At 41.8% G+C, this 14,251-nt stretch overlaps 1 protein-coding gene across 1 annotated transcript in view; it reads left to right on the plus strand.

Annotated features, from left to right (window-relative positions):
• The window catches only part of KIF26A (kinesin family member 26A), a 133,214-nt gene extending 119,525 nt beyond the window's left edge, over window positions 1–13,689 (plus strand). The window contains exons 10-16 of the mRNA XM_040412177.1: window positions 1,237–1,396; window positions 4,301–4,463; window positions 5,080–8,287; window positions 8,463–8,653; window positions 11,147–11,167; window positions 11,726–11,876; window positions 12,759–13,689. Of these exons, the coding sequence (XP_040268111.1) occupies window positions 1,237–1,396; window positions 4,301–4,463; window positions 5,080–8,287; window positions 8,463–8,653; window positions 11,147–11,167; window positions 11,726–11,876; window positions 12,759–12,937 (4,073 nt within the window). The 3' untranslated portion in view covers window positions 12,938–13,689. The remainder of the gene's footprint in view (window positions 1–1,236; window positions 1,397–4,300; window positions 4,464–5,079; window positions 8,288–8,462; window positions 8,654–11,146; window positions 11,168–11,725; window positions 11,877–12,758) is intronic.
• The last annotated feature ends 562 nt before the right edge of the window (window positions 13,690–14,251 follow it).

Consider the following 14,251-nt stretch of genomic DNA (forward strand, 5'->3'; position numbering starts at 1 on the left):
TGTTGCCCAAGATTAGTAAAACATGTCTTTCTTCTCAAAACAGTGCCACACCTGTCTTTGGGTTGTTTCTGGTATTGCAGTTCAGCTTCATTGAAGTACATAGGGTTGAGATGCAATACTGAACACAGCCTTTGCACAGGCAGGGCCCTGTTTTTGAAAAACCTTGACAACCTCCTTTGAACATTATTGTAATGAGGTCCAGGAGCCCGATAGCCGCTCTACCAGACTGTGGGGTTTGGAATTTTTAACTATATCATTTCCAGGTGTACAGCTTGGAGGGAACAGTGCCTATGGGTTTGTGCTATTATGTGTCATAATCCTTAATTTTTAACCTGGGTTTCTCCAGGATCTTATAACTAACCTTAAACTTCCTATATGATAACTCCCTGTTAAATCAGGCTCTCTGCCACTGCCAGGGGAGCCTTCAAGGAAGGTGGCCCAGTATTAAAGGGGAAGTCCAGGATTTCAAAAATATGGCTCCTTTCTTCTGAAAACAGCACTACCCCTACAGATTGCAGCCCATTGACTCCCATGGAGCTGCAATACCAAATGCAACCCATGAACGGGGAAGTGCTGTTTTTGGGAAGAAAGCAACCATGTTTTTCTAATCCTGACATCCTCTCTAAGTTTCCCTATAGTAGGCATTGATCGAGGGTCACTTCTGAACCTTGTCCTGATTTTCAGGCTTTCTGAAAAACCTCATAGACTTGTATTACAATGTCCAATGGGATCGGCCAGCACCAGGAGAGGACCATTTTGATTTTTGATAGTTTCTCCGGATTATAATTTATATCATCTGTAAATTTAGAACAAATGTGGATCTTGTATTAAGAAGCAATTCATTTGGGTTGTGTTACAGGTGCACAAAAATATTAATATTATTAACAGGTTCACGGAGAACAATAGTGCATCCTACTGTGAACAGTTGAAACGCAGGTTCCCGAAGGTTTATGTGTACTGGGGGAATACAGAAATGGAAGGAAGTGGCTGTAGGTTTAAATAATAGCTGAACTTTGTAAGGTTGTAAAGTATGGAAAGGTCAAGTGCTGCACTTCCCTCCAGAGATACTGAGCAGCACACATTTGATGGCAGCAGAATCTTTACATCATTATTGCAGTAAATGCTTGGGCTTCAACTTTGCATAGAGATTTGTGAGAAAAATACATCTTGTGTAGTTAACATGGATACAGTAAAAATCCTTATGTTTCATGATCAATATGGTATTTTTTTTAATAGTGTCAGGTGGACGCAGCAGATTGCACCTTATTGACCTTGGAAGTTGTGAAAAAGTGTTGAGTAAAAGTCGTGATGGGGGAGGAGGCCTCTGTCTGTCTCTGAATGCTCTTGGTAACGTCATATTAGCCCTGGTGAACGGTGCCAAGCATATCCCATACAGGTTAGTCCAGTGTACTCATTGTCTGCTGTAGTCTCTGGCTGTATGTAGTATGCAAAATGTATTATATGAATAGATCATGCTATGTTATTGGGTATTATGATTCAGTTGGACCCCACCAAGCTTAGGTTGATGTCCCATCATGGTGGGAATTTGTATTTCAACATCAGTGTTAACATCACATATGGTGCCCAAAGTTCCCCCACCGATCCATAGTCTCTACTTAAGAGAAGTAAACATACGGCAGTGCAGAAAAGTTGGAATGGAGCCCCTAGTCTACTAGTCTACCATGATTCCCATCTGTTCATGATATAAAGAACTTACAATTTATTTTGACCACTCCTTCCATCTTTTTTCCATTCCTTGTTCTCCCAATGGGCTGCATTCATTTTCCTTCACTCTACTTCTGTTCTTTCTCCTGAAATGTGTTGCAAGTAGAGGGGGCATCCTGAGTGGGCAACCCCTCAACATGACAGCATATAGAAATGGGTTGTCTTAAGGTGACCCCTTTAGAAGAACACCCCAGGCAAAACAATTAAAGAGAGGGAGACTTACTTATCAAAATGCTGTGTAACCCATTTATTAAGGGTTTTAGAAACTTTTTGCGCCCCACTAGACACTTTGTAAAGTGTCTACAAAAGGGGGCATTGTTAAGTGGATTTGTTATGCGCCACATTTTTAGATGCAAAATAATAATGTAAAATAAGATAGCCGAGAACTGATGTAAGGAAGGGAAAAAGAGTCTAAGTTCTAGATAGTTAGATGCACCACTGTGAGAAATTTGGCACATCTTCTGTCGTGTTCATGCTGTGTAAATTTTACACAGGATTCACATATCTGCCCTATATATTATTCTTAGTGCAGAACCTGAGGGGATCTAAAACGCCGGTCTTAATAAAGCCCCTGCACTAGTGGTGGATCGCCGAAGTTATGAAGAGGTGCCGGCCTTTACATAATTTCGGCGAATCCAATGCTGCTTCTGAACATAAGACAGCTTTCTAGCTGGCTTACATTTAGACCATTTTCTACGCCTTAAACAGGGGTAGAAAATTATAAATGAGTTGTGCCTACCAGCCCGTCCCCTTCTGCGTCTACTTTTTTAGACCTGGTGTGAGTGAGGAGAAGTCGCAAATTTGGCACAACATCTGCGGCTGAGATAGCCTAATATAAGAGTATAAAATGAAAGGACGCTGGACCTTGCAGGTTGAACGTTTGGACAGCAAGAGGCGCACTTTCACAACCGGTTGTTTAGCAATTTTCAGTTTATTTGTAGACAACGCGTTTCGGGGTGCTACTGACCCCTTTATCAAGGAGGACGCCCACTGCCGCACACCAGCCGTGCCATCAGCGCTGCTAATCAGTTTTTAGACTTGATAAAGGGGTCAGTAGCACCCTGAAACGCATCGTCTACAAATAAACAGAAAATTGCTAAACAACCGGTTGTGAAAGTGCGCCTCTTGCTGTCCACACGTCTACAAGGTCCAGCGTCCTTTCTTTTTCTACTGTCTGACCCGAGTGGTGGGGTGGCTTCCGCCCAAGGTGATTGGACAAATCCAGGCTGCACCAACCGTCAACTATCCCTACTTGGCCTTCGTTGTGGTTGCGCCAAAATTGGCGCAACCCCAATAGGTGAGCAAACCATTTTTCTAATTGTGTATATTTCACTTATCAGACATACTCACCCTATGAGCGCCTTTCTCTATCCTTTGGCCACTATTTGCTGTAATATAAGCGTATGTCAGTATAATTAATGACCCCCTAAATCCCTATGGACAACTTAATGGAATTCTCCGGGCAAAATGCAAACATTGGGGCAGGTTTTTTCATCCTATAGATGGCATAAACTTAGGCTGTGTAGATATGCACCAAACTTATTATAGGGACTCAGGCTGGATGGTAAATATGGTGCAGGGATAGACATGGTTGTCTAACTTTACACCACTTATTGGTTGAATTTGTTTCTGACAGAGTTTAATGTCAGGATTGTGATTTAATTTTGGTGCTAATTGGTGCACAGTAGACCATGCCTCTTTCCTGGGAAGCCATCCCCTTTATTGGGCTTGGAGCAGATCATTTCTTTCAACCTAGATGCGCCATATTGTGTAGTCTGACTTTAGACCACCTATTTACTGGCTTAGTTTGCCTCAAGAAACACCCCCTTCTCATGAAAACACAACCCCTTTCACCAAGCCTCTCCCCCTTATCAGACGAGTCGCAAAAAGTGTCAGAATGAGTCCAAAACAGGTGATAAATGTGGTGCAAAGCATGTACACCAGCATTTTGAATAAATAAAAAAAATCTACCCCACTTTTTTTTCAAATGCTACTGCTGTTTTTCATGGCATTTTTTTTTTCAACCCAGAAGTGGATCCAGCAAGAAAAGAAAGGTGCCATTCCTTAATTTATAGCGTCTGTTCCTTTACTTATGACTTTGGCTAAAAAAAAAACTGTGGCATTTTTCCAAAGAATATTCTGTGTGTGAAACCACCCTAAATCAAGCACTATAATGGCTGCTTATTCTGAACTAATTTTTGATATGATTGAACTTGTAAACCTGCTGAGTACCCCCGTTCCTCGAGTGCCCAGAGCTGCTCTCCATCCATATCATGATTAGCACTGACTAACGGTTTCATTCCTTGAATTGTTTGCAAATTCTGGTGTCAGAAATGGAAATAATTAATCCCTTAGTTGCCAGCGAGGGTATTAACCAAGTTGCCTTGAAGTTTATTGCAGACTGGACAGGTTAAATTACAACTCGCTGTCATTTATAGCATTGCAGACAGCTGGTATTTTTAATGTAATCCTTTTACTTGCTTGTTGGCATGCCCTTACAATACTGAAATAACAAAAGGAATGTCTCCAAATGCCCAGCGCAGAATTTTAATTCGCCTTTCCCCTTGTTAAATAGGGACAGCAAATTAACCATGCTCCTGAGGGAATCTCTGGGGAATATTAACTGCAGAACAACGATGATTGCCCAGATCTCAGACTCTCTGTCAAATTACCCAGAATCCTTGGCCACCGTTCAGCTCGCTTCAAGGATTCATCGACTGAAAAAGAAAAAATCCAAGGTTAGTTTGTTCTCCCTCTTGTACTTCATGTAGGAAATTTATTAGTTAAAGTATAAATCATCTTCTGCATAAAAACTGAAAAAAAAAAATTGTGGCATGCTCCATCACTTGATTTTTAGGAGACAATATTTCCATACATATGCCATCTGATGGAGCCTGTATGGCACCCAATGGAGTCTGTGCAACTGTGTACTAGGGGGTCATACAGTAGCCATGCAATGTCACTCAAACTCTGTGGTGTGTGTGGGTCCTAATCGATAGAAAATGCATTTTCTCTTCTGAAAGTACCATCACAGAAGCATACATTTCAAGCCACCTTGTGCTTCACCCATATCTAAAGAGGTGCCAAATTCTTTGCTGGTTAATTTCTTAATATATCTTTATAATTTTCTTATGCATGATTGACGGTCACTGCAAAGTACATCAGTGGGTTATAGCAAGAGATGGATAAGCTATTTGCAGTACTTGTTTGGATGGGGTTCAGCAATGGTTAGAAGAAGCAAGTCATTAGACCTAAGATATGTTTTTTAGTCTCCTGGGTAAGAAGGAGTGGGTGATACCAAGACCTGCAGCTGTCACATTCTAAGCATACTGCCCTTTTCTTGATTTTTTTTAGTATGCATCCAGCTCATCTGGAGGAGAAAGCTCTTGTGAAGAAGGCAGAGCGAGGAGACCACACCACATGAGACCCTTTCATCCAAGGACAGTTGTACTTGACCCTGATTTTCCTGCGCTTGGAATGCAGAGTGATCCGGATTATTCTTCTAGCAGCGAGCAGTCATGTGACACAGTCATCTACGTTGGTCCAAATGGAGCGGTTTTATCTGACCAAGATCTGACTGATAATGAAGGTCCTCCGGAGTTTGTCCCTATTATTCCTTCGCTTCTCAAGAGAAGGAGCAAAGATAATTTATCCAATCTCCGGAGTGTTGATAATCACTTAAAATGCAACACATTTGCAGAGCTACAAGAAAGACTTGAGTGTATTGATGGCAGTGAAAATCCTTCCAGGTTCCTCCATGAAGAACTTGCCTCAACAGCTCTTACCACAAAAGCCATGAACTGCCAGGAAAATATACCTCCTTTGTCACAACAAGAGAATCTGCCACAGTCACCCAGGAAAGGAGAGAGTAATAACATTTCATCTGCTTTTCCATATAATTGTTCAGGATTGGAAACAACTTCACCTCAACTTACACATGAGCACCCTCAACAACATGCCAAAGCTGAAACTGCACGTATGGACTATATCTCAGATGGAGATCAGTTGACAATCACAGAGAGACAAAAAAGCCCATTACCAAGTAATGGCAAATGCAAGGAACAACCAAAACTATCTACTGATCCATCAGTGAGAGAGAAAAGCCTCCTTACAAAAAGACCTCTCCCAAGTCCTGCACCACCACCTCCTCAAATGAACTCTCAAGTGAGCTTAGATTCAGGTAGTGGTGTCAGGACGCCACCTGTCGGAATGAGCAGATTAATGAACCAGGAAAAGCACAATTTACTAGGCAGCACATTCCCGGTTATGAAAAGCACCCCTAAACAGCCTGGCCCAGTTGAGGTACGCAGATTTTGCTCAGCAGTGAAAGGAAAGGGATTTAATCGCGATATCGTAACCACAACAGTAACACTGCAGAAGCCTGTTGAGCTTAATGGAGAAGATGAACTTGTGTTCACTGTTGTTGAAGAACTGTCCATAGGTGGTATTCTTGATAAAGGTAGACCATCCAGCATCATTAGCTTTAACAGTGATTGTTCTCTGCAGGCCCTTGCTTCTGGATCTAGACCAGTCAGTATTATAAGCAGTATTAATGACGAGTTTGATGCCTACACCTCACAGATAACCACCTCCTCTGGTGTCAATATTGATATTGTGGTTCCCTTATCAGAGGATCAATGCACAATCAGCAGCCGACGCTCTTCTATAAGCTCATGGCTGAGTGAAGTGAGTATCTGTACAATTAAGAGCGATGGAGCACAGGCTTACGACACTTCAATTCCACACTTATCTCATAAAAGTGATGAAATTGTGGATTGTTTGGATTTGGATTCAGACAACACAAACACTCATATTGGCAAGAGTCTAAAAAATTCTCTAAATGATAGTGGGTTTTGCTTTTCTGAAATGGACAATGACAGTATCAGTTCCAGTCCCAAGACCTCTGAGCTAACCAAAGCTATGCCAACTGCTCAACAAGCAACTAGCCAACTTAGAGCTTGTAGCACCTGGGGCACAATTTCAGTAGAAACGATCCATTCTAGTCTTCCTCGGAAAAATAAGTCTACCTCAAGCACAACCCATGCTAATGCATTGACATGCAAAGAAGGCATGTTTGAAGACCCATGGACAGTGCGACAGGATAATTCCTTAGAAGGAAGGACTGAAAATCAGACTCTTTCTGCAAAATCATCCACTTTGGTTACTGACAATCAGTTTAAACAAAGCTCAAAACTTGCACAAACCAGTATGCCTAAGGCTGTAAAATCCCAAACAACACTGGGATGTTCACAACGGGTGGTAGATGGCTGTGAAATGGATCCTAAACCTTCCACTAAAAAGAACGAGCCCCTCACAAAAGTGCCACAACTAAGGAGAGGTGCCACAACATTAGGTGTAGTAACAAACTACAGTTCCCAAAGTGAGCACGGGATCAAAGGATCCTCTGATGCTGTGTTTTCCGATAGCAGTTTAAAGTTGTCAGGATCTAAAAAAGCTTTACCGCAGAAGACAAGTATGTTGCCAAGACCAGGTGGGACTGGACCTCCAGCTCCTCCTGTAAGAAAGTCAAGTTTAGATCATAAAAGTAATCCTCTTCACTCCAATAGTCTTGGCAGGTTAGAAGGATCAGATTATAGCAGATCAACTTTAAATTTAGAAGAAGATCCTGAAACACAACTTGGCAGCAAAACTGCTAAAAGCGACCATTCAGTGCCCAAAGCAGTATCCAGCTTAAAGACTAAATCCAACAAATCTGAATGTGTTCAGCGCTATGGTAGCCACATGTCCCTGGAAAGATGTGATAGTCTTACATCTGTTGGCTCAAGAGCAAATGGGAATCGAGATACCAGCAGTGTCAGTAATGTCAATAAGGTGGGACGTACAGTGCCTAGGCTTGGCAATCCACCTGTATCATCTAATGCAATTACTTCACCACCCTCATGCACCTCCTCTACCAAAAGCAACCAGGCTAAAAGTTCTCTTTCCCAGAAAGCTACAACAAGTTTAGGCAAAAACCGCAGCCTTTCAACCAATGGATCAAAACCTCTTAGTTCTTCTGTAAAGTCTCTTAATCAATCAAGTGGTAAATGCTCTGGAATACCTCCTAGTGGAAAAACAGGTTCGAGGTTAGTGCCGAGTGCTAATGGCAAACCTGCGAGAGGAACAATTATGGGCACCAAGCAAGCATTAAGGGCTGCCAACAACCGTGTCAATGAGTTGGCATCTGGTGGTACTAGCAAAATTGGGAACTTTCGAGGGTCAACGGATTCCGATAGTGGAAATGATAGTGGTATTAACCTTAGTGATGAAAAAACTCAGGCTCCTGTTCTACCTTCACCTTATAGTAAAATAACAGCTCCAAGGCGTCCCCAGAGGTACAGCAGTGGGCATGGCAGTGACAACAGCAGTGTTTTAAGTGGAGAGCTGCCCCCTGCAATGGGAAGGACAGCCCTCTTCTATCACAGTGGTAGCAGTGGATATGAGAGCATGATCCGGGATAGTGAAGCCACCGGAAGTGCATCCTCAGCCCATGACTCAATGAGTGAAAGTGGAATGTCATCTTCTGGACGACTGAGGAGTTTAAAGTCCCCAAAGAAAAGAGGTAATTTTTTGCTTTACATTCATAACCATACTTACTTTTATCAAATGCTATATACTGTATGATTTTTGCTAATTTACTTGTGTGCCTGTCATATATGATCTATTGGCATTAGACTATGCTTAATTGGACTATCGGTTACTCAGGCCTTGAAGAGTTGGATTTTATTGTTTTATAGGACTTCAGCGTAGGAGGCTTATACCCACACCTCTCCCAGAGGCTTCAACAGTTGGCAGAAAGAATAACGTCACTGGCCAATGGGTCGACCTCCCACCTTTGCCTGGCACTTTAAAAGAACCATTTGAGATCAAGGTTTATGAGATTGACGACGTGGAACGGCTCCAGAGACACAAGCGTGAAGAGCCAGAGGTCAGGATGTGTCATATTTTAAATGTTATCATTTATAAAAAAAATGTTGAGACTAAAGAAATACAATTTTAGGGAGCTCTGCATTAATAGAGTCGGACCCTCATGTTTTAGCCAAATTGAAAAGCAGCTACAAAGAGCAACTACAAAAAATATTAAAGGACTGTCTCTCACACAGACAGCCCACTGAGTTCATTAGGAACTATGTAATACTTCATTTCCCCTGCAGAGGCACTGTAGGGAAATTTAACAGGTTTCCACAGAGATAGCTGATCACTGGGACTCCCAGAAGTGCGACACCCTGTCTGACAACCTGTAATCATCTTTCCATAGTGTGACCCGTCTAATAAAATAAAAATATTCACGGAAGGCAACCTATTTAAGATGATATAACTTAGTAATCACATCATATTTTTATAGGGAAATACATTTAGTTTAAATTATTGTACCTCCATACATGGTTTAGCATATATGCATTTACCTTTGAAATTATGCAAATATGTCTAACTAGTCTAAAATTAAATAGATATTAGCACCATATCTAAAAATGGGAAACTAGTATCTAGTGCATGTGAATGTGATTGACAGTTTAAGTGGCTGCTAAGCCCTTGGTTTGTTCATGTGTGCCAGCTGTGCCATTTCAAGTGGTAGAATATTAACATAGATGTGTTAATAATATCATAAGATCATAAGATTCTGATGCCCACACCCAGGCAACTACTCAGATTAACAAGATGTTTGTATTAAAATGATTTTCAGGTTTAGAAAACCCATCCTAAAATTATCCTATTATGGTATTATGTATTATATGGAGGGCCCTCATTCAGGACACTATCATTTGCCTGGAGGAGAGAGTAGCTAAAAAGCAGAGGTGTAGCTAGAGTTCTATGGGCCCCGGGGCAAACTTTGAATTGCCCCCCCCCCCACCAGTCATACACAGGGGACTGGCATGGCATCAAATCCTTCATAGAGGCCCGGCCTCGGGGCAAAATCATGAAATATATACAGAGCGCGCAAAAAATGTAATATATACACAGGAGACAAATGTAATATATACAGAGGGGGCAAACTGTATATATATATACACCCTCTGCGCCTGCGATCGTTACGCCCCTGCCTTTATATAAATCCATTTTGCCACCTCTGTATATATTACATTTGTCCCCTGTGTATATATTACATTTTTCTGCCCGCTCTGTATATATTTAATTTTTTTTCACTTTGCCGCTATATATGTCATTATTTTGTCCCCCAGGCTGGGCCCCTATGAAGGGTTTGCTGCCATGCCAGTCCCCTGTGTATTACTACTGTGCCATGCTGCCAGGTGCCCCTCTGTGAGTTATGAAGCCAGCGGTGTGTGCACATTTACACACCTTCTCTGAGGAGACTGCTCCACTCCCGTCATCCGGCGTGCGCCGCGGGCCCGAGGGATCCGGCGAGATTACAGCAAGAAAGCAGTGTCGGATTGGTGGAGGCGGGGCCGGGGGTGGGGCGGGATGTAATTCACTGCGAGAGCGCAGCGCTGTGCCGCCGGTCAGGCATGACCTGACTGGCCATTATTAAAGTAAGATTAAAAATTTTTAAATCACTTGCGTGCGGGGCTGTGGAGACCGCGATCATTAGGACTTGCAGGGGGGGCCCTCTGGGCCCCCCTGGCTTAGGGGCCCGGTCGCAACTGCGACCGCTGCGACCCCTATAGTTACGCCACTGCTAAAAAGAATCTCTTTTGTTGGAGGACCCGGCACATCCAAGCATTGAGAGCCTATTGAGTTCACAATGTGTAATGCCTCATTTCCCCTGTGGTGGCACTGCAGGGGAAGTAAATACATCCTGTCAGGTTCTCACACAGATTACTAATCGCAGTAGGAAAACCTCTGATCTAGTTATTTTTGGTGGACTCTTCTAAAGAAAAAGTCTAAAAAGTAAATGAAAATCATAGTACGGTACATAATGGTACATAATGTTTCTAACAAAGCTAGACCCTGTACCTCACATAGATCCAGAGATCTCCCCATGTATTGCTCTGCTCAGAGTGTGTATCCTTTCTCAGGGGGCATGTCCTTCCTGCTGCAGCTCTCTCCTTATCACAGCTCAGGGAGTGTATGTTCTCTCCCGATCACAGTTCAGGGGGCATGCCTTTTCTGCTGCAGCTCTCTCCCTGTAAACAGTAAATATGGCTGATGTCATTGGAATGGTGGAACTGTGTATGTGCGACCATCTCACGATGTGGTCATGAACATTACTATACAGATTAAACACTAGGGGGTGCCGTTATAATGAAATAAAGATAATATCTCAAAACTGAAGCATTTTTGTAAATGTAGATCTACTTTTTCATGATGAATATAAAATTATATTTAATGGTGGCACAACCCCTTTAGGTATATAGGTTACTGGACAGCATTACATTGACTCCTATCATTTCATAGGAATATGCATTTTTCTGATATACTACTTTCGGAAATATGACTAATGTTTTTCATATTTTTATTTTAGCTTTTCCAGGATATGGAAAAGGTAAGAACTTGAAATGTGTTAAATTTTCAATCTGTCAAAAATTTTAGTGTTTTTTTATACCTATATGTATATTTTCTTTCTTAATTGCCTGTTACTCCCAAAAAACAACTCCCTAAAAGTACATTTTCAGGAATCATTTTTTGTCTTTCTATTAATTTAGTACACATTTTCAATATTGAATTCCAGTATTGTATAACCGGAGCTTAATTAACTTGGTTTTTTATTTGTCCCATAGTTAATTAGTGAATTAGAATAAATGGCTTAATGAAACAAATTGATGAAATATGAAAAGAAATGCAAAACCATCCACTATGTAATTGCATTGGCATACAGATGCTCAAAAATGCAACTTGTTTTATTTAAACATTTCCACCACAAGAATTTTTGTTAATTAACAAGCAGTGATTTCACGTATTTCAGAAGCGTTTGCATTTGATACTTATTGCACGCATATTGCTAAGGTCAACCAAAGTGTAAAAAATAAATATTTGCCCTGTGATCACTACTTTATAAAAAATTTCTCCTGTGCCGATAACATTTTTTATCTGTTTTCTTAAGGGTCTGATGTACTTCAACACCAAACTGAAGGTTGCGGAAAGACGTCAACAGAGAATTAAAGATGTAAAGGCAAAATACGAGATGTTGAAAGACGAGTTGGAGGAAACAAAAGCCCGATTAATGATGGATCCCAACAAGTGGAGAGGAGAATGTGAGTATTGATGGTCAGTGAGCGCACATGTGGTGATGATAATGATGAAATGTTGCTTTTGTAAGTTTAAGGGCTCATGCACACACACAAAACATAGATACCAGCCGTGTGCCTTTTACATTTTTTGGAATAGTACTTCCAGTCCTTTGTTAGAACTGCCTATTCTTGTCCGCAAAATGGACAATTATAGGACATGTTCTATTTAAAATTTGGGGCCACAAAATGGGTCCGCATCTTTTGCGGCCCCATTGAAAGGAATGGGTCCGCATCCAATCTGCAAAAAATGCAGATCGGATGCGGACCAAAACTACGGTCGTTTGCATGAGCCCTTAAAGGGAATATCCAGGATTTTTATAGTGATGACCTATCATCAGTTTAGGCCATCAGCAATATCAGATTGGCGGGGGTCCGTCACTCTACACAACCGCCAATTAGTTTTTTCCTTTTAGCTCCACAGCTCCGTCCATTGTGCAGCAGGCGGAGCTGGTAACTGCAACGCGGCTTCCATTGAAGTGAATGTGAACAGTGATGCAGTTACCAGCTCCGTCTGCTACACAATCGACAGAGCTGATCCTCCGTTCCTTCCAACCAAAATACCATGTATAGGAGGCGCCTGAATGGCGCAGTGGTCAAGCATGTTCTCCGACAATCCATTTAAAGTCTATGACACTAACCAAAGTTGCCAAGCAAGAAAATTGGAAACTTTTTGAAAAAAGTTTTTTTTTTTTTGTTAAACAAAGCAATCACTTTTTAACCAATATCTATTTTGTTTGGTCACTGGAAGCAATATATGTACATTATCTAAAAATGTATTTTTAGGTTTCATCATTACAGTAGCCTTTTATACTAATGCTCTTATTTTTCCACATTCTTGACCAACAGTTGAAGTGGACCCAGATCTCGACAGAGAGTCTCAGGAGTACCTAGAGGCACTGGAACAAGTCACAGAGGACCTGGAGCTCTGTGTAAACATATGCAAATCTCACGTCATGATGGTGACCTGCTTTGACATCGGAATGATCGCGGATCAGCAAGATAGTGGAAGAGAAGTGGAAGTTTGAAGAACCTGAAGAAAGCTCAAGTTGAAGACAATAATGGACATAATAAAGTTGATTTGGAAATGTCTCTGCATTGTGCATTGAAACAAAATTGTACCGGAATGTGAAAATGTAAAAAATTGGAAAGAATGTTACTGGATTGATACCGATGATGAATTGTAATGACTTGAATGAATACGGTGCCTCTAGACCATGCATCGGCGAATCATGGTTCTCCGCAGAGACCTGCCGCCAGGGGTGGACATGAAAAGCAGAAGGTTCCTATGCAAGAAACCAAGCTGTCACAGTGTTAGTACAGTGCAGTGCCCCCTTCAGGTTCTTTGTCTCCACAGCAGCGCATAAATACCAGTGCAGCCAAGCCCCCTTCACAAGGGTGTTTCCTGTATACAAATATAGCTAGCATTGAGCTAAATGGGAGCTGTATAAATCTGTATGCATTGAGCTCCCCCTAGTGGTGACTGCAGAGTTTTATAATTTAGCTCTATGGGGGAGAAGGAAAGGATATATATTAAAGGAGTAAAAACTTAGTGTTTTGATATGATGGTGCACCCCCTTACTTATAGGACCCGTGCCTACTACAACCTACTGGAACCTGGAATCACCCCTGGTATTACATTTATGCCTCATTCAGATTAGTCTACTTTCACACTCGCGTTTTGGCTTTCCGTTTGTGAGATCCGTTCAGGGCTCTCACAAGTGGTTCAAACGGATCCGTTTTGCCCTAATGCATTCTGAATGGAAAAGGATCCGCTCAGAAGGCATCAGTTCAGTCTCCAGTCCGCTTTGGAGACGGACACCAAAACCCTGCTTGCAGCGTTTTGGTGTCTGTCTGAAGGAACTGAGCCAAACGGATCCGTCCTGACACACAATGTAAGTCAATGGGGACGGATCAGTTTTCACTGACACAATATGGCACAATAGAAAATGGATCCGTCCCCCATTGACTTTCAATGGTGTTCAAGACGGATCCGTCTCGGCTATATTAAAGATAATACAAACGGATCCGTTCTGAACGGATGCAGACGGTCGTATTATCTGAACGGATCCGCACAAAACGTGAGTGTGAAAATAGCCTAAGCTTATTTTACCCCTGCTAACTATCTCTATTCTGGATCCTAAACCTGGACTCCTTTCAGTCCTGTTGAACCAAACTTACAACACCATATGCATCCCAGTAGGACAGCAGAGGGTCTTGGAAGATGTAGAGTTAAGTTCGGGTACAATGCCTCCATCTGAATGAGGTGTTAAAGATGATTACACCCTAGTGACACAACACAATGCAATGGGATTCTTAAAGGGGGTAAGGAGAGATCTAGA

This window comes from Bufo bufo, chromosome 11, assembly GCF_905171765.1.
Source record: "Bufo bufo chromosome 11, aBufBuf1.1, whole genome shotgun sequence".
NCBI classification, from domain to species: Eukaryota; Metazoa; Chordata; class Amphibia; order Anura; family Bufonidae; genus Bufo; species Bufo bufo.